This window comes from Lissotriton vulgaris, chromosome 8 (assembly GCF_964263255.1).
Source record: "Lissotriton vulgaris chromosome 8, aLisVul1.2, whole genome shotgun sequence".
Lineage (NCBI taxonomy): Eukaryota > Metazoa > Chordata > Amphibia > Caudata > Salamandridae > Lissotriton > Lissotriton vulgaris.
Genome location: NC_141696.1, coordinates 1,354,769,051 through 1,354,793,741, shown reverse-complemented (window position 1 = coordinate 1,354,793,741; position 24,691 = coordinate 1,354,769,051). Strand labels below are relative to the sequence as shown.

The window sequence follows — 24,691 nt, the reverse complement described above, 5'->3', positions numbered from 1 at the left end:
AGGTTCTTTCACCCTAGTGAAGAGAACTCCCAAGAGGGAGGTGAGTTTTCCCTGCTTTCAGCTGGAGGGGACATGTGTTATACCTAGCATCTTTTGGTGTGTTTCCCCAGGCTTTTTGCTTTCTGACTTTGCAGTTTGACTCTTTTTGCCGGTTTTGTGTCTCTGTGCACTTCCTCACTGCCATTCAGTGTTTAAGTGGGCACCGCATTCCGCACCGCCTTGTTTCACTTTGTCATCCTGGTCTCACCGATGCCGTCGCTGCATGATGACAGCGACTTCCGTGACCGCATCGTGGATTGGGGGCACCGCTCGCAAGTCTCACGATGCACCGCCCCATCCCACACCTCTGTCTGGACCGACAGACGCCAGCTTCCCGCAACCACCTCCGTCGAATGCACTGTGATCTGTCAGCACCACAACGAACAGCACCTTCACTCCGCACTGCAGCCCTGGTCTCAGCAACGCCGCTGGATGACCGTCACCGAGCTGCTGCCTGCACTGCGACTTGAGGGCACCGCACGCCGTACCTCTACGTACCGCAGCGCAGCCACCACTGTTGCCGCGACTGGCCCACATCAACGTGTCAGCCGCAACACAAAAGGTACTGTTTATGAGTATATTGGCGTACCTGACTGACTCGGTCAGACTGAACTGTTGGTTACAGCACAGGACGGAGCTACCGACTTCCAGGAACTGTATTTGTGCAAAGTGCCTATTTCTCAAGTAATGTATGTTGGATTTTCTGCAAATTTGGTCTTGTTTTGGATATATAAAAATATTGGATATTTTTCAAAACTGGCATCATAGTGCCAAAAGGACCAATAACTCTCATAAGCATGTTGCATTAAAACAACATACACAGCATGCTTACAAGGAATTTTGCACATTTACAGGACAAATCCATTGCTAACCATGCGAAGCAACGGTGTACCTGGAAAGTATATTAGAGAATCCATGAAATTCAATACTAGGGGTTCTGAACAGCACAATAGCAAGGAGACATCAAGACTTTTTACTTAAGTTTTACTGTTGGGTTTTGGAATGAGGCATTACAGTCCATCAACTGAGGATTTCATTTAATTTGATTTCGTTTTCAATTAAAAAGCAGGGATGCATTTTGGCAGATAGGAAACTTTAACAGCAATACTAAATCTAACTGAATTTCAACGGGTTGGGCCAATCTACTTTCCCAAGCTTAGAGCAAGTAGACAAGCAGTTTCTTTTCACTAAGAAACGGATGCTTTTTCTAAGACTATAGTGACGAAAAATACACAAGTAGATAAAGTGTGTTGCAGCTGGCAAATTCTTTATTTCAGAACTGCTTAAGGGGCAGTGAGAAGAGAATCCTCAAGATGTAAACTGTAACTCCCTTTGGCCCATAAACTGGAATATAATCCACCCTTATGCCCCCCATGAAGAATTCTGTATGTAGACCAAGTACATACCTGTTACAATAAAGTGACAGTATGGCTAGGTTTTTCCCTAATTTTTTTTAATATATATTTTTTACAAGAATCATCCATGAGGAATGTTTACTGAAAACAAGATTTATTTTAGTAGATGCTTACACAATCACAGGGCAACTGTAATAAATGAAAAGCGGTGCATTTCGGTCTAAACAAAAAAAACAAAAAAAAAAAAAGAAGAACGAATCAAAAAAATATTGACATTAAAACGAACACACTGTGGACTTGAAGGATAAAATCAGTTCTTTCATTCCATAAAGGGTATTAACCACAGTCTTCCAAGCCTAGTCCAATGTTGAAGAACGAAGCACATAAAACTGTACTACTTTATATATTTTTCCATGAACTTTTTGTGGAATTCCGATCGTAATGTGTCATTTACAAATCGTTTGTCCTTTTTCATTTCATCTACGCCTTTAGCACAGTTCTTGAACACAACATCATCATCCCACCTGAAACAAGAAAATATATTTTATTGAGAGGAGAACAGGTCACAACTTCAATAATTTTTAAGATATGGGCTGGGGGCGATTAAAACAGTAGTTTTTGAGTACCAATACATATGTGCTCAAGAAGGATGACCCATTAAAGCAAGGAATTAAAAAAATGCCTACCCCCAAAGTAGAGCACCGGGCAGTCTTCAAAAGGTCTGAATGAACATCTAAAAAGTAAGTGACATTAGGCTCTACCGAAAAACTATTTACTTACCACTGGTAACACTTACGAATGGAAACCATCTTCATGCAAATGCCTAATCGAAAAAGTATCCAGGTTCAGTTCTAGATCAGGAAGCTAGGTCTTATATTCATGAATGTGTTGCTTGGCAGCGCTAGCCATGGATAGCACAAGCATGCCTGACTCAGGGAGATGATATAAGTTGTGTCTAATTTGCCTGCCCCGCAGCAAGCAAGTCAAAAAGACTGAACGATCAACCATAACTTTTTTTTAAATCTCCTGCAGTAAAATTGTCAGCACAGGAGCAGATAAAAGGTGATAAGGAATCTCATCACTTTTATCTCCAGGCACGAGGACGTCACTTTGGGCATGCACATTTCCCAGCACACCACAGTATAACAGGCCCTGCACATCTGCGCCATGTTTGACTACTGTGGTACACAAACAAGGATGCGTAGTCCAGGTGTAGTGGAAGATCCCTCTTTATTGACAGGTAGTTAGGTGGCAGGTTACAGGATAGGAAGTTACAAGGAGAAACCCCACCAGGAGAGAGCTACCAGCTCCTCAGCCTCAGATGACCAACTGACAATCTCCACACAGGGAGGCACACTAACATTCCATGATGTCACAGGACATTCTGATAAAGTGGTAGAGAGGGAAAATACATAGAACCATTTTCCACAACTACCATTTGTGATCCAAAAAAGGCATACCCATGTTATTATTGCTGCAGTCTGTGGTTGACATTTTTTGTAGAGTGGAACGTTATTTTATTCTGTTTTTTCTTGCACGCAAATTCTTTTGGTGACCAAGGAGGTGCCTATCTACAGACTGTTCTGAATAGTCTCTGCCTTGCGCAGGGGTTTTTAATTGGGGTTGGAAAGTTGCAAAAAACAGGCACTTGTGCACAATCCTAGGGTGACATCACTCTACCCATTCCATAACCCTCCTGCACAGCCTAAAGGGAATTTCCGATGGCACCTTAAATGGTCTGTTAAAAGACTTTTCCTGACAGCCTAAACCCCGCACACAACTGCCACAGCTGTCAGGTCTGTTCCCTCCAAGACATTAAAGGGCAGTCCTTCTTAAGTCTGGCTCTAGAGGTCTGACTACACTCTGTGGGGTTAAGTCTTCCCAGGATAGGATCCCGATTCACCATAGGACTGTTGTGTCACACTAGTCTCTAGGCCAAGTATGGCAAAACTGTTCTTTGGTGCAGATTTCACACACAGCATACAATACAGAGAAACACGCTGTATACTTCAGTGAAGACCTACAGATATGCACACTGACAATATTTATGCTCATTCATATCACAAGGCCTGCACACGTCACAACCGATCCATTACGATTCCCTCTGCAACAAGCTACCTTTGTGCACATACCAGAAAGATTTAGACAATATTCCCATACAATCAGGCTGCACACTTGTGTTCATGTGCAACCAACCAAGAACTTTTTACATAGGTGCCCTAAGGCAGACCCTATCTTAAAAGACAGATACTGGCAGTTAGCACTCTCAATTCATATCAACAGGGCTTGCACTTACAGTGAGTGAGACTTGGGCAGTGAGGCTCACTCATGGCAAAAGTGCATAAATCAGGTAGCAAAAATACAAAAAAAACACAAACCATATACACACACACACATCTATCTATATCTAAGTAAACTGGTGATTAGTAGGACCCAATCAATGCAGGAGGAGAAAGTCAAGTCAAGTCAATAAATTTATATCGCGCGCTACATACCCAGAGGGTCTCAAGGCGCTTGGAGAAGGGTGGGGAATTACTTGTCAAATATCCACGTTTTAAGTTGCTTTCTGAATGCTAGGTGGTTCTGAGTAAGGCGAAGGTGAGTGGGAAGTGAGTTCCAGGTTTTAGCTGCCAGGTAGGAGAAGGATCTACCTCCCATGGTGGTTTTGTTGATGCGAGGTACAGTGGCAAGGGCTTGGTTGGCGGATCGTAGCTGGCGGGAGGGGGTGTAGAAGGACAGTCTTGTGTTGAGGCATTCGGGTCCGATTTCGTAGAGCGCTTTGTGTGCGTGGGTTAGGAGCCGGAAAGTAATCCTCTTATTGACGGGGAGCCAGTGGAGGTTTTTCAGGTGTCCAAAGATGTGATCTTTACGCGGGATGTCTAGTATGAGCCTGGCTGAAGCGTTCTGGATGCGTTGGAGTTTTTTCTGGAGTTTTGCGGTGGTACCGGCGTAGAGGGTGTTTCCGTAGTCCAGACGGCTCGTGACCAGAGCGTGGGTGACTGTTTTTCTAGTTTCGGTGGGGATCCAGCGAAATGTTTTTTTGAGCATGCGAAGAATGTTGAAGCAAGATGAAGAAACGGCGTTGACTTGTCTGTTCATCGAGAGTGAGGAATCCAGGATGACGCCCAGGTTCCGTGCGTGGTCCGTCGGGATGGGTGCTTTTCCAAGGACCTCTGGCCACCAAGAGTCATCCCAGGCTGAGGGGGAGGTGCCTAGGATGAGGACTTCTGTTTTGTCTGAGTTCAGTTTCAGACGGCTGTGCTTCATCCATTCGGCTACTTCTTTCATTCCTTCGTGCAGGTTGGTTTTGGCGGTGTTAGGGTCTTTGGTGAGTGAGAGGATCAGTTGAGTGTCATCCGCGTAGGAGATGATGTTGAGGTTATGTTGGCGTGCGATGGCCGCGAGGGGGCTCATGTATACGTTGAAGAGGGTGGGGCTGAGTGAAGATCCTTGTGGTACGCCGCAGATGACTTCAGTGGCCTCTGACTTGAATGGTGGAAGGCGGACTCTCTGGGTTCTTCCGGTGAGGAACGAGGTGATCCATTCCAGTGCTTTTCCTTGGATTCCGACGTTTGAGGCGTTGTAACAGGGTGCTATGACAGACTGCGTCGAAGGCTGCGGAGAGGTCGAGGAGGATGAGGGCGACTGTGTCTCCATTGTCCAGTAGAGTTCGAATGTCGTCTGTTGCTGCGATGAGGGCGGTCTCAGTGCTGTGTTTGGCTCGGAAGCCGGACTGTGAGGAGTCGAGGGATTTGTTGGTTTCGAGGAATGCGGCGAGCTGGTTGTTGACCGCTTTCTCGATGACTTTGGCCGGGAATGGAAGGAGTGAGATAGGGCGGTAGTTTTTGAGTTCGGTGGGGTCAGCTGTGGGTTTCTTCAGGAGGGTGCTGAGTTCGGCATGTTTCCAGCTTTCCGGGAAGGTTGCAGAGTTGAGGGAGCAGTTGATGACGTCTCGGAGGTGCGGTGCTATAATGGAGTCTGCTTTATTAAAGATGTGGTGAGGGCATGGGTCTGTGGGGGATCCTGAGTGGATAGAGTTCATCAGACGGATGGTGTCCTCAGTGGAGATTGGCTTCCAGTCATTGAGGATGTTCAGGGGGGGTGGGGGTCCTGCAGGGGGTTGGGTGGGTTGGTCTTCGGGTCGGTTGTCGAAGCTGTTGTGGATGTCAGCAATTTTGTTGTGGAAGAATGAGGCTAGGGAGTCGCAGAGGGCTTGAGAGGGGGTGATGTCGTTGGAGTTGGCTGAGGGGTTGGTGAATTCCTTGACGATGTTGAATAATTCCTTGCTGTTGTGGGCGTTGTTATCTAATCGGTCCTTGAAGGCGGCTTTCTTGGCATTCCGGATCAGTCGGTGGTGTATGCAGGTGGCGTTTTTGAAGGCGTCCTTGGAGCTGGTGGTTGGGAGAGAATTATTCAATGGCAAGGTATCTGGAATACAGCCATGTTAAAGTAGGATTTACTGATGTATCTTTCAAAACAGCAATATTTGTGAACACTTTGAGAGAAATTGTCCGCAATAGAAATATTTGAAACATGGCCCGTTAATGGCTTGGCCTCCATTGCCAGGATGAAGTCTGTTATAGTCAAACATGCCTATCAGGGTACATCTAAACGTAGTTTATTAGCTTTGAAGCACAGCTCTCCACGATAAAACGTGAACCTTTTTGAGATAATCCCTGCCATTGTTCACTACCCCTCTGCTGCGTTTACAGCAGGCCTTGGCGAGATGACTGACTAATTGTTCTATCTCCCCCCAATGGTATCTCCTATACCTTGAGAGAAATCCCACAGAGTTGGCTATGTGTCACTTTGCTGCTGCTCCTACTGAAGCAGGCTTTCGAACTGCATTAAACTTGCAATTTTCTTTATCAAGAGAAGAACCATCTCCTGTTCCCCGAATGAACGCTCTCTTCCAGTGGTACATGACCACTGGTGTAAAGTGGATTGTCAGGTGCTAGCTTTTATTTCTTTTTGATTTCAGACACCTTGGCCTCGACCTGCTCCTTAAACTTTTACTCTGCATTTTGTCATGCTCGGCCTGGGCAAGAATAGGAGGGACCATCTGTCTTAGATAAAGTGTATAATAGGAAGTCGCCAGCTTCCACTATTAAGAGCGGTTTAACCTTGTGGTGGTCTGCTGCTCTTTGAAGGACAGAGACATTTACAGATAAAGCCTTTATTGGGAAAGGCTGCAGGTTTATGCCATCCTGAGGAAAAAAAATTGTTTGTAAAGAGTGCGTGAGATTCTTGAAATGCTGAAAGCAGTGATAAAATATTAAGTATAACATACACAACTCCGAACACGATTCTTTACCTTTTATTACACAATCACATTACAGTCAGTTTGGCCAGCAGATAGGGACAGTGGTAGAGAATACCACTGACTACTGTTCTGAGAACAACTGCCAATAGTTGATTGAAGGGCAAGAAAGAAGCTTAACTATGAGCCTTACTTCAGAGATACAAACTCACTGATCGATTGATCAAACATTAGATGAAGCTTTTTTGTTTTTTAAAGGAAGAATGACATGGCTTTGTTCATAAAAAGCATCTCCGAATTTCTACTATCTATACATTATGCAAAATTCATAAAAGGATACAGGACTCGCCCTGGTAGACCAATTGTGTCTGGATGTGGATTGAATTGGAGACCCTATGTCAATTAATTGATTTTTTCCCTTAAGCCATTTGTTCCATGTATTAGCACTTATGTGCATGCTACAGTGCTTAATTTATAATTAAAAAAAATACGTGCAGGGGCTCTCGTTAGGAGGCCACCACAGTTTGCACCACACATTGCCACAGTACTTATACAACTACTAGCCATCACACTGCTACAAGTGTGACAATTCAGACTGTTTGAAGCCGCTAAAGCTTTAAATTATTTTTAATGTATATTTAATTAACAATCAACAGTTTTTCTGCTCATCTTTAAACTGCACAAACAGCGCCACCTTGTGGCAGCTGTCATAAGTGAAAGTTCTGGCAATAGACATATACTGATGACAAACATCACATTCCTACATACAAACTAACTGCAGGATCATTCTTTTAGCGTTATTAAGCAAGTGTTAGACAATGGAAAATATTGAGTCATGGTCTCCACTGATTTTGTAACATCACTACCTGAAATAGTATGGACCAAAAACTATTTCAAGTTTTTAAATGATTTCTTTTTTTTCAGGCAAAATGTGTAGCTATGGGAGCGGGATTTGCTTCGGATCTGGCCAACCTTTACATGAATGATTTTAAAGTTATAAATTTTTTTGCAGAGACTGTCACAATCCCATTCAGAGGCCAAAGGGCAAGCAGAGCTATTGGGCCAACTGTGGATGTTGAGGCCTTTTACTCCTGATGTCCAGGGACCCAGCCTAATACGGACTCTGACCAACTGGGCCAAGTACCTCTTGCACACCTGTCTCTCAGTGGTAGTGTGTGTCAAGCAGTCTGAACCTTCTCAGGGAGAAGGCAGGCTCCCAAATCGACATACTTTCAGAAGTGCAATAATGTAATGTACTTGCTTTTCTAAAAAGTAGTATTTATACACACACAAAGCGAAATACAGTACACACTAAAAAATGTAAACACTCTTCTTAAGGTCTGTTTTCTAGATCGGTCCCTGCAGCACCAGCGCCCCACTCTTCCAACTAGACAGAGGTTATTCTTCATTTACTTGGGGCAACATCCAGGATAGGCCCCCACTGGAGAATACAAGTCTTAGAACTCCTGCAATGACTAGTTAAAGTTGAAGTGTCTCAAAGCTACAGTCAGAACAGTTGCCCCCACCCACGGGCTTTGTGACTCAAGGTTCCCCCACTGGAGACAAGACGGAGAGCTCTGGATTGATCCCGGGTCAAGGTCGATGGTGGCAGGTGTAGACGAGGAGCAGCACCCACTTTCAAGCCAACCCAGGATCTGATCTCCGTGGCACTCTTTCGTTGTTGCAGTTAGCACTCTTGGGTGCTGATGGCAGACTCTAGGCTCTCCCGACATTCGCATGAGGACATGTCAGCTATGAGTACACAGGCTCAAAGAAGAAACCTTTTTCTGTCATTTTATAGTTTAGTAGAGGTATGCAGACAATGTATTCATGATCTGAAGAGGGAGTGTTGAATCACTGATGAGATGCTTTGAATGATTAAATAAACACTCAAATGACATCTAATTTACTCCTAAACACAACTTTCTTGATCTTTTAATTAAGGTTGAGGAAGGCAAGTTGTACACAACCCTTTACCAGAAGCAGACCAAGTGTAATTGTTTTCTACAATATGACAGTCACAACACTCGTAGCTCACGGCTAAACTACTCTGTACAATTCCTATGCTTATGGAGGAAATGAAGGATCAAGAAAGATTACCTTAAATAGTCAGATGTTCTGATTGCTCTCTCCCTGTTTGAGTCAAGAAAAAACTGACCGGTTGAAATGTGTATACAACTACAACTCTTGTAAATCAAGATAAGGGAGAAAGAGGTCAGGAAACAGAGGGCTCAGTCTCCTGTGTTTACTGTAATAACCAAAAGGAGTCCATCTGTGCGGTTTGTACTATCTCTCCACTCTATTAAGGAAAACAAAACATTCTCTTAAAATAACCCTCACCCATCCTGATTCCCCTTGGTAGCATGCTTCCTCATCAGGTTCTTCCCGTCCCACTGCGGAACGGGCGTGCTGCGACCAATGGAGACGTGGGAGCACTTTTAGTCAAATACTATGAAGAGTTTGATGGTAGAAGAGTGGGAGGATCTGGTCTAAAGATAAAAATACCTGCCTAATAGGGAGGAACAAAAGTTTTACTCGGACATCTTGATGGTATGGTTAAAAGGGGTAGTTGAGTGACATACATTAATGTGTGTGTATATCTCAAGGTCTACATGTTTCAAGCCTCCATCCCAAAGCTTTTCGTCAAGACCACAAAGATGATCCCCATAACTACTCCTAGTTCTGAGCAACTCGAGGCCTGTCCGCGGCCCCAACGAACATGGAGTCGTGGGCAGGCCATTGGGGAGTAGCTTTGATGAAGGTCTGATTTACAAGTGTCCCTTCCTCCGTTGAGCTCCCAAGGCCAAATTTGTGGCTGCAAAATATCTAAAGAAAATAACATTACCGATTGGGTATTGTATTAAATATTCATTTTGCTTTGATATCTAACAAGAAGACAGAGTTTTTGAGTCGCTCGGAACAAGGCATATCGGCTGCCCCATATTACACAATCTGCGAGAATTCCTAACATGAACATAAATCAATCACAAAAAACTGTGCAAGAATAAAACCGGAGTGGTGAAGGTGTTGAGATGGAACCAGCGTTTAACTTATAACCAACACTATGAAAATAATAGTGATGTACAGTACCTCCTCTTCACTTTGAAATTTGCTTGAGCCTGGACTGGGCCTGCTAAATTTAGTAAGGGATTACCACTGAGAATGTTTTCCATTCGTATGCGCTCCTCTTCAGCTTTTTGTTCTAGTTCCTGAGAATGAAAAAAGCATATGCTTAATGTCACGGTTTCTATAAATACAGAGCAGAGATATTTTGCACCCCAATCACGAGCGTAAAGAGACAGAGGAAGAAGTAGCGAAGATGTTCTCAGCAGGGCAAATCTGATTTTGAATTATTTTAAAACACCCAAAAATGTAACTGAGCGCACATACAAAGCAAAAAATCAATTATAAGCAGGTTTGAGAAAATCAATTTTACAAATAGGGATACAAAACACACAATCTGGTATTCTAAAAAAGGAAAAACAAAATCTTGATCAGTACAATAATTTTAACAGAAGCCTATTAAATTGGTGGTGTTACGTTATGCATCATAACCTCACAAGACATTACTGCATATTTTTAAAAGATATGCTAATAATTTCCTGCCAACTGTCAATAGAGAACTGCCAATAGCAGTTCACAAAACTAGTACAGCATATAGACACACTTAGCTACCTTGAACCAGAAACACTGGTTTGACTTCAAACATTTTATCAATTGACCACCACCTTGATTGTCTTCTGTTGAGTGTTTGATGGCAGCTGCATTTAGGGCTCTACAATTTCTTAAGAAATCTGACTGGGAGGGAAGGTTACACAACATTACAGTAAGGCAGATGTGAACTAACAGCAACATTTACTAAAGTGACTCAATATTGGTTTTAAAGTAAGAAAAATCTCTGATATTTCAGAGCTTTTTCCGAGTTGCTAACCAGGAGACGGAAGCCAATGAAAATTGAGTTATCCTGGAGATGACCTTCATTCAGTACGATATCACAAATAAATGGACAGTTAAGGTAAAAAAAAAAAAATGTGCATCATCCGATAAGTCCTCCTTGAATGAATGAAAATACTGCCTACATCCCAGGAGTCAGTAAGACCACAGACGTTGTGCCTTGAAGCACAAGTTTAGCTATGTCATGGTTTGCATTTCATAAAGGCACACTATAATGTTGCAATGTTTGCGGAAGTGGGTCAAACAAAATGTTATCTTTGGGGTACACAACACTGCAAAGGAAGCCTTTCTATCAGTTCAGACATGAAGTGTTCAGAGAGGCAATCATGCATGCAGTTTATCATGACCCCTGTAAATGAAGAAACACCCATGCACACTTGTGGATGCCTCCAAGTTGAAACCTATCTATTTCAAAACAGTCTCAGACACACTCACCAAGGTATCTAGAACTTGAAAAAAAAACTACCTGGGTCTACAAGGATGAAAGAACAGATAGGTCAATAGAACTATGGTATAGCTATGACCAACATTGTTTCCCATCAACTACATCTTCTTGATATCCGCCTGGGTGTGGGCTTTTTCAGTGTCAAAAGACTTAGACTGCCAACCTGCAAGTAGATGTTGTTCCATGTTCTTCCATACATTCAACAAATGTAGAAAAGGGAATCTGCAACTCTCCTCATTTACAGAGGACAATTCTTTACTAGATTCTTCTTAGGCCGGAACCACTACAAATGGGGCTCTTTAAGAGATTTTAGGTTATATTGTAGTCCCTTTTGATAACATAGTGGAAACGGAGACTGCAGAGAAGACACATTTGTGGAAAAAACAAACACTGTTTCTAGGCCAAACGGACAGTTTAGTTTTTCCCCCCTTTCTAGCTGCACATTTTGGTGGAAGCTTAAGTTGAGGAAGCAGGTGACGTTGGGGAAGTCACGAGGGGCGAGACCACGCTGGACTGACTCTGGAGTGTTGAGGAACCTTGATGGCACCAGTGGGTCACACTAACACTAATTTAGGACCTCACCCTCGGGCTTAATGCCTCAACACCAATAAGGTACCATTTACGCCCACAGCCATGTGACAATCCTGTGTCACATGACCCGTCCAGCTTTGCACTCAAAAACACTGCCCGGTGCGAGCACAGCTAATATGCACTGGGTGCTGGAAGCTGAAAAGGTAAAACGATGGACGATGTCCCTTGATGAAGTAAGTGAAGGGGGGAGGCTCTTGATTGGATTTGCAGTAACTAGCAAACCTTGCAGGAGGTGATTAAAGGTAAATTCGCTCTTGTATCCCCAGTACCTGACTACAGGGATCGCCCACCGTCACTACCTTACGATGCCTTACTAATATTTATGACATGTCGTTCACAGATGAGACCTTTTTATTGACACATGTGTGCATGCCGTACACTGTCATTTTATTTTAATCTATCATAATTTTTCTAATGTTGTGTATGCACTTTAAAAAAAAATATTAATAAAGATAGCATCCTGTTGGCGTGATACAGGGGTGATCAGAAGTGTTTGAAAGCCTTTATGCACATGAAAGCCTTTATGCACATAGTAGGCAAGTTGTGCCGAAGCAGGAGACATGGCTAAGAAAAGGAGACTAATGATTCCTACTGTATGCAATATAATTGTATATTTTCTCTTTCCTATCCGAGACCCTAAAAATACGAAAAGGTCCATAATTGTCTGTATGTTTGCGCGCATGCTTCATTATGTTTGTTTGATTGTATGAGTCTAACAGTTGAAAATACCAACCACAAAACATAGTGGTTAAATATCTCTGTTTCTTTAGAAAGCCTACTGTCTCTTGGGGGCATTTATGCAGGCTGAAACAGGTCGACCTACTGATATCCTGGGTCATCATACCCACAAGACATATCACTGTTTTTAACCCTGCCTAAGAACCTTTATAGTAAAAATAGGATACAGAAGACATTTGAATTCACTCATAATCCCTCGTTCTTGGAATAAGAGCTCCGCTTACAAACTGCGTTGAGCCCACCCACTCACACTATGTGTAGTGGGTTAGGATCCGATGATGAAGCATGCCACAGGTGGTATTTGTGGGTGAAGAGATGCCTGGATCGCACAAATTAATTTTTTTCTTCAAGATTTATATAGCGGAAACTAGACCCGAAAGTATCAGATCGCTTTACATGACCATCAGTTGCGTTACAGAAAAGACACATTCATTTTTTATGAGGCACAAGGTGATTTGCCAAGAATCACAGGATTTGCTGAGTCCCTGCCGAGACTCAAACCCAGTTCCAGAGCTTCGAGGTTGACCGCTCTAGACATTAGCCACACTCTCTACCAAATTTACCTTGGTGCAGACCATACAACTGATCTCTCGATCTGAAGAGATCACAGTACCATAGGTCAACCCTCTCAAGTGAGGTTCCCTCTTCTTAGTTACCCACTGCCCCACTAACTTTAGATCAACGATCCAACTCGTTCAGCCATTCTTTGCAATGACCTTATACAGAAATTCAACAAATTGCTTTGCTCCTTCACTTTTAGATCAACACCAGGAAACCGCACCGTTAGTCCAGCATATTTCTTTAAACTTTCATCAGAGTAATGTGTATTTGATTGAAGAGTTCCTCCTAGTTTATAAGAAAATTGTCAGCATTTTTAACCTCTCAACTGGCAGATCGTTTCTTCGCTGGGTGCATTATGGCACTTCAGCTGCACCAATAAACATTTATCAATCAATCAATTAATCAATCATATCATTTGCAAAGCGCACTACTCACCCGAGAGGGGTGGGGAATGCTGCTCCGGTTTGAAAAGCCAGGTCTTGAGGAGTTTTCTGAAGGTCAGCAGGTCTTGGGTCTGCCACCAGGTCTTGGGGAGGAGGTGGGAGAACGATCTGCCGCCGGAGGTCGCTCTTCAGAAGCGGAGTGACTGTGGCGAGGACGAGGTCGGCGGAGCGGAGCAGGCGGGTGGGTGGGGGTGTAGAAGCGGAGTCGTCTGTTGAGGTACGTTGGTCCGGTGTTGTGGAGTGCCTTGTGTGCGTGAGTGAGGAGCTTGAAGGTTATCTTCTTGTTGACCGGGGGCCAGTGCAGGTCTCTCAGATGGGGTGTGATGTGACTGCGGCGAGGGATGTCGAGGATCAGGCGTGCAGAGGCATTCTGGATCGTTGGGAGCAGTCTCAGGAGTTTGGCCTAGGCGCCTGCGTAGAGGGCGTTTCCGTAGTCCAACCTGCTGCAAACGAGGGCCTGGGTGACCGTTCTTCTTGTTTCAGTGGGGATCCACTTTCAACCCTGCGGAGCATGAACAGTGTTGAAGCAGGAGACAGCGTTGACCTGTTTAGTCATGGAGAGGGTGGAGTCGAGGATAACCCCTAGGTTGCGTGCGTGGTCGGTGGGTGTTGGAGCAGTTCCCAGTGCGGTCGGCAAAGTAGGAGCCGTCCCAGGCCAAAGGGATGGATCAGAGGAGGAGGACCTCAGTCTTTTCCGAGTTCAGCTTCCCGGCGTTGTGGAGGAGTGTTTGTAGTGTGTGGTGGCAGACCACGTCGAAGGCAGGTGACCGGTCCAGGAGGATGAGGGCCGCCATTTTTCCGTTGTCCAGCAGGGACTTGATGTCATCGGTGGCGGCGATAAGGGCAGTCTCGGTGCTGTGGTTGCTCCGGAACCAGGACTGGGAAGGGTCCAGGATATTGTTCAACTTGAGGTAGCGGGTCAGTTGTTCCTTGACGGTCTTCTCGTTGACCTTTGCTGGGAACGGGAGCAGGGAGATGGGCCGGAGGTTCTAGAGGTCCTTGGGGTCCGCCTTGGGTTTCATGAGAATGCGTTGATCTCGGCGTGCTTCCAGCTCTCCAGGAAGGTTGCTGTCTCGAAGGAGGTGTTGATGGCTTTCGGAGATGGGGTGCGATGGATGTGCTGGCTTTGTTACAGATGTGGTGTGGGCATGGGTCTGACGGAGATGCTGAGTGGATGGTGTTCATGATCTTGATGGTGTCGTCGTCGTTGATGTTGGTCCAGGAGAGCAGGCGGTTGGTGGTCGGGGGGGGCAGAGGTCTCAGTGATTGTCGGGCGGTCGTGGCATTGAAGCGGTCGTGAATGTCCGCGATTTTGCGGTGGAAGAAGGTGGCCAGCAAGTCGCACAGGTCTTGCGAAGGTGGGACATCGTTGGTGTTGGAGCTGGGGTTGGAGAGTACCTTCACGATGTTGAAGAGCTCTTTGCTGTTGTGCACATTGTTGTCTAGGTGATTTTTGAAGGAGACCCTTTTGGCTGATCTGATGAGGTGATGGTGTCTGCGGGTGGTGTTCTTGTGGGCTGCGTGGCTGTCCGGTGTTCGTTCACGGAGCCAGATCTTCTCCATCTTTCGGCATGTTAGCTTGGAGGCCCAGAGGTCTTCAGTGAACCAGCTGGCTTTCTTGTAGGTGTGACTGTTGGAAGGTTTCTTGAACGGGCGAGGGTATTGGCGCAGTCAGTGATAAACTGTCTCAGGTTGCGGGCGGCGGTGTCGGGTCGGTGGGGTCGGCGGGTGGGCTCTGGGCGAAGGTGGTGGTTAGCTGGTCTTCGCTGACTTTGCTCCAGCAGGGGCGAGGCATCTGTTGGGAGCGGTGGTGCATGGTGGGTTTCGTGAAGGTGAAGTGGATGCAGCGATGGTTGGTCGAGTGGAGTTCGGTGGTGTGGTTGAAGGAGACGTGGGGGCTTGCAGAGAAGATGGGGTCAAGCGTGTGACCGGCGGAGTGGGTGGGTGTTGTGATGAGTTGTCCGAGTCCGAGGTTGGCTAGGTTGTCGATCAGGGTGGTGGAGTTGGTGTCGTTGTTGTTCTCAAGGTGGAAGTTCAGGTCCCAGAGGAGGATGTAGTCCATGGAGGCGAGGGCGTGTGTGCTGACGAAGTCGGCGATGGAGTCGCTGAACTGTGGTCGGGGTCTGTAGATGAGGGTTCCTCGGAGGGTGGTGTTGGGGGTCGGTGTGGATCTGGAAGTGCAGGTGTTCAGCGGTGCTGAGGGTGTCGTCGGCTCGAGACTCAGAGTGTTCCTGTGGACGATGGCGATTTCTCCTCCTGCTCCGTTGGTGTGGTTCCTGCGGGTGATCTTGTAGCCTTCCAGGACGGTTATGGCTATGTCGGGTGCCGAGGCGGGGTATATAACAAACACTCCTATATTTGTTTCCTTTATAATTTTCCATTCTCTAGGATTAGACTCAGCAAAAGCAGAATACAACATCACAGAAAAAGGAGATGGAAAAGCAAGTTTGAATTAAGAAGTAAAGATTTACAGAGAAAGGTGTGCGTTTCCTTTACAAAGGTTATGTTTAACACTTGCTCGAAAAAGCTGTGGAAAAAATAAACTGCAAAGTTTAAAAGAGCTACAATGAGGTAATGTTTATGACCTACATACTCTCAACAAACTAATTTGATGATCAAACATATTAAGAAAGAACTGGAAGGGAATTGAAAGCTACCCGTAGAGAATGACAGCTAGCCACATTAAGGTAGAACACCAAAATTGTATATGTAACTGAGACAGCCTTCAGAGACGTTCACTGTTAGACGGTTTATAGACCCTAGGTGTTTGTTGCGAGTAAAGCATTATAAAATAAATACGGAATGGACTCCTTTTCTTTTTAAGGCTGTAGCTGGTAGCTGAAAAGTGAAGGATGTGTGCTGTTTTTGATTTAGAGAAAAATGTGGTTTTGAGAGGTGAGTTCCTGGTAAAGAGAAGTGGTATTTATCTAAATATATGGAGATTAAAATTAAAAAAGTGAAATCCTCACTATCATACATGACACCTGAGAATGTATTGATAAGACTACTAAAACAGGTATTGCTTAAAGGTGAAAAACTAAAATTTGTGCAGGAGCACAGGATGTGAGCAGTTAGTTGCTCCAACAAATAGGGGCGTTGAACTCCTCTGCAGCAGCAATTTATGGACTCTTTAGCAGCCAGCAGCATAGTGTGGTAGCTACTCAACAAGACAAGATGGGTGCAATTGCTGGTATCATCAGCTCTCTACTAGACACCTTACTGGGCAATAGCAGTATGCAACTGATTTAATCACAATGGCTTGGTCAACATAGTAGTCTCAAGCTATAGGTACTAGTAGTTATCCATTGGCTATTGAAGGTCTCTCCGAAACATCTCCTTTCAGTATTAGAAAGCACCCAAGAAAGAAAAGCAAAAAGCTAATACAAATGGTACACAGCAAACAAAAGACAAATCAAGATGCGAAGAACTAAGAGAAGTGTCCAATAAGTGCCACAAAATTGATGAAACACGTGAACAAGCAAGGTTAAATGGAAATAGTAGAAACATTACACTCAGATTTTGCTTTGGCAGGGATCATCATTTTTAAAATGCAGTGTCTTTTGAGAAAGGGCGGAGATAAAGGAGGAAAGGATTCTAGAGGTTTAAGGTAATGAAAATGCAGGGCGTTATAAAAAACAACGAAAATGGAAAAAAATGTCAAATGTACCATTTATTTTAAATGTGTTCTAGTAATCACCTCACAGCATAGAAGACACTTCAAAGAAAATGGATGATCTCATAGGAGGGTTATAAAATAAATGAAGTAACAGTGTTCATGGACTGCAATGTGTTCTCTGCTGCTTTTCAACCTTATTTATGGAGTTGGTTATTGTATCCTAATTAGGAAAGGGGGTCTTCCCTACACCTCATTCTCCGGAAATGCCAGATTACACTCTGGTGACTGCCGCAGAAAGGTCAACAATTTTGTCCAGGAAGTTAACATCCACCTCAGATTTCAGAAAGAAGTTGAACCTGTCCATTACACAGCTGAAAAATGTACTTGATGATGGGAGAGTTCTTGCAGGGTCAGCTTTGGCAGTCTGTCAGGAATTTAGAACCAACATGCAGGACAGCCCCCCACTTAGTCATTACTTGCTTGAAACATTATTCACATTTTTGGCCTGCGCACATTAGAACTAATCATCAGTGGAAACTTCAGTGATGAAGTATTCGTTTTTTTCTTTCTTATTGTAGAATCCGCAAGGTGAGTGAAACTGGGTGTTGGCAGCTGATGGCGTGCGTGCAGCCGGAGGCATTCTTATCACCAAGTAAACCTCAGGGGTTGCAGGTTTTTGAACTACCAGTCTGGCATCTACCAATGGAAGGAGAACTGCGATCTGTCTCAACTCCAAGTCAGACGTGTCCGGCATGGTAAGAGCACACATGATGGATTTAGAGCAGGGGCAAAGTGGATTAGGCAGTGCTCTGCCGGATGATGCAGTGCAGCCACACTTTGCCAGCATTTGCATCAGGGTCTGACACAAATGCTTAATTTCAAAGTGGTGGTGCTGTGCTGTTGGGTACTGGACTGGACAAGTAAGCATGGTGCCGGCTTCGGTGCACCTATCTGCTAGTACTGATTAGCACTGAGTAATGGTGCAAATCTCTGTATGTACTGAGGATTAGGCAGGGTAAAAATGTGGCAATGCAGCCAAAATTACTGGGTTTTAGGGTAAATCTGAAAATACATAATGGTGGCAATTGTTGACACATAGTAGACATATCGCAGACATCCCTGCAGGACGACATATTGTAGTAGACATTCCTGCAGGAGGTGCCGAGCCCTGGCCTTTGGGTTGCACTGGAATAATGATCGTAATTCTAGATCATGGGCATGCACTCTTGCCGTAATACTTACGAGCCTGGTACAATGATCACAGTGGCATAATACTGGTAATTATTGGCATTTTAATAATAATATAACTCCGGTTGTCTAATTTCAGCTGGTGAGACTATTTTATGCTCTCTATATGTACCTATGTACTCACTGATATATTCATTCACCCATCAACCATTCATGCACTTACTCATCCATTAATCATCCAGCCGTTGCTCACTTGTTCATCCATGCACTCATTCATCATTTACCCATCCATCCATCCATCCACAAGTCAAAGCATTGGCTCATTCTCACATCACCCAGACATCCAACAAAGTTGCCAAGGAATGAGGAAGCAATATCCCCACTAGTCAGTCAGACCTATTGGCTTTCTCCAGTGGCTGTTCCTCAAGTCAGCAAGATTGGGAAAAGTGAAAGCAAACCACTTCACTTCCAAAAACACAAATATTTTAGTTCCTTGGGCAAGTAAGTGCAAGAATAAAAATTGAGATGGAGTGAAAAGCGAAGGGTAGATAGTACCAGGTGACCAATTTTACCTGCATTATAAAACCATAATCAACAATATTCAGTTCAGCCTAAAGGTTTCACTAGCTCTCAGTTGTAAGGATTAAAGGCAAACCACAAAATACATTAACTAAGTGGTTTGAAAAACATGGTAAACCAATAACTAAATGTGTAGATCCAGCTAATAAAGTTTTTCGGAGGTGGGACGATGGGAAGACTGAAGAGACACTTCCAGGTTCAGGAATTGCTTCCCATAAACCGACCCTACACAAAAACACACAGCACCAACTGTCTGTATACACCTTCCCAACATGGATAAATATTGTAAAACATCAAAATGCACCAATCACTCCACACATCCGAACCAACTCTTCATATATCCTTCATATACCCATCTTTTCAGGAGAGCTACAGTATTCATGGAAATATTTTAGCTTGTTTTTGTAGCTAAACATCCAGGAATTTGTTTTCTTGTTTAGAAAAAAAAAATAGACAATCCAAATAATTCTGGACTTTCATATCTGCTTGGCCACGGCGGAAATCGATTAAACCCAAGCAACCGGATTTAACTAACCTGAAAGCCTATAAAGTTACCCAAGCAAAATTTAGACACATTTCCATTATCCTAATGAAAATAATCCATTTGTTCTACTCACTGGCAAATAGTATATATTTCGTAGTGATTCCATACAAAACATTAATTAATCACAAACTTTTGAAACTGTATACTTATCTAAAGCTTATGTTAAAGCGCAATGCGAGTGAAAATGCTCACAAGTCTTGTTTAACCCCGGTGCGGACATCTACGTTACGCAAATTGCACGTAGCACAGTGCAAAATCACGTAGCGTAGTTGGCATTTTTTGCTCGCTCGCGGTCCTCAATGTCAAGTTGGCGACCACGAGCGAGCAAAATGACATCTCGGTGAGACTTTTTCCTCGTTCCCTATCAGCAACATCAAGTAGCCGATCACGAACGCGGAAAATAAATCTCCTGGCGAGATTCTCAACGCGGGGAGGTCAGGTTTCTCATTGCATGTGGTCGCGTATGCTCGCGACGAGTAACTACCGGTCCGCGTTGAGAAAGCTGCCGCTCGAGTAAAAATCTACTCGAGCATCAGAAAAAGACAGCTTGCACTGTGCGAGATGCCGTTTTCAATGATTGCACAGTGCGGACAAGCATCCGGCACTGTGCAATCATCCCGAACAGCGTACTACGTAGTTCGCGTAGCACTACGCGTATCTCATGTTGTGCGAAGTGCGCTACGTGTAGCGCTACTACGCCCAGGGTTAGTCTTGTTACTTTCTTAAACCCCTGTGGAACCTGGAGCTTCACTACAAATTGATACACAATAATAGTAGTGCCTACCTTGCGGGCCTGCTCTTCTGCACGCTCTTTCTTTATTTTGTCAAGTTCGGCCTGAAGAGCTGCGTTTTCATCATCACTGTCATCATCGGAATCATCGTCGTCATCTTCCTAAACTCATCAAGAAACAAAAAATACATTTCACATTGCCTGAAAATACAGACCGTAACAGAAATGGTGCTAACTTAACAAAATGCCTCAGGCTAAACAATTGGAGGATGAAGAATAAAAAAGAAGCTGTTTAGGATAAATGAGAATGTGGCAGTAGAGAACACCCCTCTTGAAAAACTTTTATTACAAAAAAACTACTAAGCACATAAATTCAAATCTCCTGAATTCGAATTGACCTGGTTTCCTTAATAAAATGGGCAGAATTAAATCAAGATGTTGATCTAGTATGAGTATGTCAACAAACAAAAAAGATAACAAATTGCCTACAATGACTGGCCCTTTGCAAACAAAGGAATGCGAAAAAACACCCCAAGGAAGAATGTGGTTCTTTGACTTTAAGGTTAATCTTCGGAAGGAACCAAATCTATTATTCAAATCTATTAGAATGTAGACATACACAACAGTAAGTGAATGCCAAGAAAACGTGGCTTTTATGTGAGGATGTGGTAATGCTGGAAAGTAATGGTAGCGGATTTCACAGACAATATTGCAAGAGTGTAAGAGACACTCACAAATCAAACCTGAACAATACCACAAACTTTAAGGATATGGAGAATCTTGGATTCAGCACCCAGTGAACCGTGAATTCAAGCCATGCGCAGAGTTTGCATTTACTAAAATATAATGAGACAGGAACCTGCTTTCATACAGTAGAAAGAGGTTTAACAGCGATAGGGATTTGAATTGATGTGGAAGTTTTAAATATTCATGCTAACTGTCCTAAAGCATAAGCATGCTTGTACTACCATGTGACTGCAAGGTTCCACAATCCGCAACAGTTTAATCACATTTCTAACTGTCTGGAACTGAGACAACTCAAAGATTAATTGAATACTAAAAGAAGTCTCTCCGTTGTCACAGTTACCACTGTTTTCAATATCACTAGTCTAGTCAGGAAAGTGTTGCATAAGCAGCTGAAGAGGACTTTTGAAAGAGTACTGTGAAAGGGCACTTGGAAGACTAAGAAGTATAATAGTCGATCATCATGTGTGCGCTGCTCTGGCATTGCTGGAACATTGTAGCGTTCACCAACCAGTTGTCCAGCTACAGATCTACGTGTGGATGATGCTGAAACTAAAACATTCTGGAATCACTTTTAATGCAGATTGGATTCCAAATGGCAAAAGAAAAAATGATAATGTTTTCCAGCTATCACATGCCTCAGGTATTTGCTGTGTATATGCATTAGGATGTGACAGGACGTATAAATGGATTAGGATGTGACAAAGCGTATAATTCAAATCCATCACTGCCAGAATGTCACTTTCTACCAGGAGACAGGAGACCAGAAGACAAATGACACCCTTGAGTTCCACCACCTTGATTTTGGTAGTCGAAATGTGTGGATTCAGAGGACGCACAACTAAAATGTGCCTTGGTGCGACATCCGTATTCAGAAGGAAACTTAATACCCCATGGCATTATTTGTGTGATGGAACTGGATCTCTTGTGCAATAATGACTGGATTATCATCCTGCCACAAACCATGGTATGCCAATAATAAGAGGACTTCCCAATAGAGTACCAGGGTCAAAAGGAATGAAAGCATTGCCACCTGTTAGTGGTGCCAAAGCCTCTGGGGTTTCGACCTCAACTGCTGCCAACAAAGGAATGAAGGATACCAATACATTTGTTGCTGCTGACATGTAGATGACTTCTTTCCTGATCCTGTTATTGAGGTTTGTGAGATGCCTCTTTTCCAAGTGCCAATCTGGAAGAGAGTCATTGGAGGATGGGGCTATAATATGAAACAGAACGTTGCTGAAGTGTCCAGTGGCTATTTTTTTTAAGGCGCTCAATTGAATCATCTACAGACTGGTGATAGAGGCGACTTCCAAAAAAGGGCCAGTTGAGAACATGGCTTTGAACCTCATGCAGAAGGTAAAAATGCACAGTCAGAAATGATGCTGCAAGACTGAGGGCGTGTTGTATCAACAGGTCTTACTCATTCTGTTTGTATGGGACGATAAATTGATACATTAGATTAGGGCCTTTGCTGCCAGAGCACTGCCTACCAGCTGTTTCGGCACCCTACAAGGAAGAATGCAAACAGGTGTTGGCTGTTACTTTGTGAAAGAAACTGGGTCATTAGCTGGAGAGGATGAGAGTCCTTCTCAAGTAATAAGTCCAAATACTTGTCAGATATAATACACAAGTTCAATAACTAAACCTGGGGTGAACCCCTGGTAGCTACGACACAGAGCAGACATTCTTAACTTAAGCAAAAGTCAAAATACAACCCAATAACAAGCATTGGAAATGCAATAGGTCTCGCATTAGAAAAGTTGGAGCTATTAGTCTTGTAAATGACAAATATTTTATTTATGTGTTGGTTTTTAAAATAGCTAAATTGATAGCTTTGTCATTTACAATGCCAATAGTTATAATTTTTGCAAATGTGACACCTATAGCATTTGTAATGCAACATGTTTTGTATTTACGTGACTTAGATGGCAGCTCTGGTAGTTAGGCCACATCTCTAGAGAGATGTACGAAGTACTGAGGAAGACAAGATAAACTGCACTTCAATAATGATGTCGAAATTAAGTTAGTACCTTTTTGATCGTTTTACTGCAAAATTGTGAAAATTATGAGACTCTAGTTCAGAACAGTTCGAATTTAGCTGTAGGACAAGGCAACCCAAGAAGTGCCAGTTGTTGTGGTGGTGAGTGATGCTGTGGCGTTTAGTGATGCTGTGGTAGCGCATAGTGATGTTGTTTGTGGGTGTGTGGGGTGTGTGTGGGGTGTGTGTGTGGGGGGTGAGGGGTGGGGGGTGAGGGGTTGTGTGTGTGGGGGGGTGTGTGTGGGGTTGTGTGTGTGGGGTTGTGTGTGTGGGATTGTGTGTGGGGGGTTGTGTGTGTTGGGGGTTGTTTGTGTAGAGTTGTGTGTGTGTGGAGTTGTGTGTGTGTGGGGTTGTGTGTGTGTGAGGGGTTGTGTGTGTGGGGTTGTGTGTGTGGGGGTGGTGGGTGTGTGGGGGGTTGTGTGTGGGGGGTTGTGTGTGGGGGGTTGCGTGTGTGTGGGGGGATGGGGGTGTGGGTTGTGTGTGGGGTGCTGTGGGTGTGTGTGGAGTTGTGGGGGGGGGGGGGTGTGGTGTATGTGTGTCTGTGTGTGGGGTTGTGTGTGGGGTGGTGTGTGTGGCTCAGTGAGACCTACAAAAAACTGTAATCTCAAGAGTTCAAGACATGCGGGAGACTAAAACAGTCAAAATTAGTCTCCATTCCGATATCATTACGGATTCTAAGTGGTTATATATTAAAATGTACTCTGCAATTTTCCACCAAAACCAAAGTAGAATGATAAAAGGAAGAGGCACGAATCTCATGCACAGCTTTGTATAAATCTATTGCGTCAGTTTTGCTCTTACGGGCATCTGGAAATATTTGTATACGCCAGAAAGTGCTATACACTTCCATCCCCGGAATTTGCTGCTCAAAATCTGACAAAAAGCTACCGAGGCGTTTTGAGAAAAATATCCTGTAGGCCGATCGGTTAAAGCTTTGCCTGCATTTACATTATGAAGCTTGACAACCAAGTACAGCGGTCTGTGTTATTGCGTGCATTCGCGCATAAAATGCAGGCACGAAATACGTTCAATTATGTACCTCTGCTGCAGGACGAGCCCTGTTCTTCAAGTTTGGACCCCTCAAAAGGCGGATGAGAACTGGTTTTCGTGCTCTGTGCTGGGGAGGGGGAGGGCCATTAAAGGAAGGGGGCGGAGAGGAGCCTGTGTGAACTCGCTGCAGAGATCAAAGGAAGGGTGGGCGAGACACTGGTGATCAAGCATATGGGGGGTCAGGGACTGGGAGTGTGCAGACTGGTGAGCTGAATGCTTGTGTTAGTAGAGTCGGGACGCGCGCACAAAGTGTCTGGTGTCAAATGAAAGCTGTGCACAATGCGCATCGTTGCAGAATGCCCCTATAAAAATTTTTTTGAAAGCTTTCCCTCATTTGAAGCTGATACAAGTCCCAAAGTAAGTTACAAACATTGTTCAACTCTACAGGCAGTTGTTTTTGAGGAGCGGCTTGAGACCTTTTCACTGTTTGCTAATAGTTACATAAAAATGTAACAAACACAGGCACAGAATGGACGGATGAAGGAGTGGGTGGGGGGAAAGGCATGAACGGAGGTGGATTTAAAGTGTGTGCGGAAAGCTGTTTTAAATCCCCGCGTGAGGCACATCAAAAACTGCAGAGGGCTGCTTGTGTAGTGACCAGAAGCAACCTGTAATTGAGGGAGGAGGGGTCCGACAGGGGAAGGTAAAAAGCAAGTGACAAACGGTTATGTGTGTGTAATGTGTGTAAGCGCTACAAATTGTCCTGCGAGACAGTGAAAACTTCTTTAGTGCATATGTGTGGGCCATGGAAAGTATAAAGGGCAAAATGTATTCCTGATGGTTTAATTAAATGCGCAGCGGCTTGAGACCCTT

The 24,691-nt window shown here is 44.1% G+C and overlaps 1 protein-coding gene across 1 annotated transcript in view; it reads right to left on the bottom strand.

Annotated features, from left to right (window-relative positions):
• Positions 1-1,475: 1,475 nt before the first annotated feature.
• The window catches only part of CWC15 (CWC15 spliceosome associated protein), a 77,969-nt gene continuing 54,753 nt past the window's right edge, over positions 1,476-24,691 (bottom strand). Inside the window, exons 5-7 of the mRNA XM_086935301.1 lie at positions 20,098-20,205; positions 9,745-9,863; positions 1,476-1,918 (exon numbers count right to left, since the gene is read on the bottom strand). Of these exons, the coding sequence (XP_086791427.1) occupies positions 1,789-1,918; positions 9,745-9,863; positions 20,098-20,205 (357 nt within the window). The 3' untranslated portion in view covers positions 1,476-1,788. The remainder of the gene's footprint in view (positions 1,919-9,744; positions 9,864-20,097; positions 20,206-24,691) is intronic.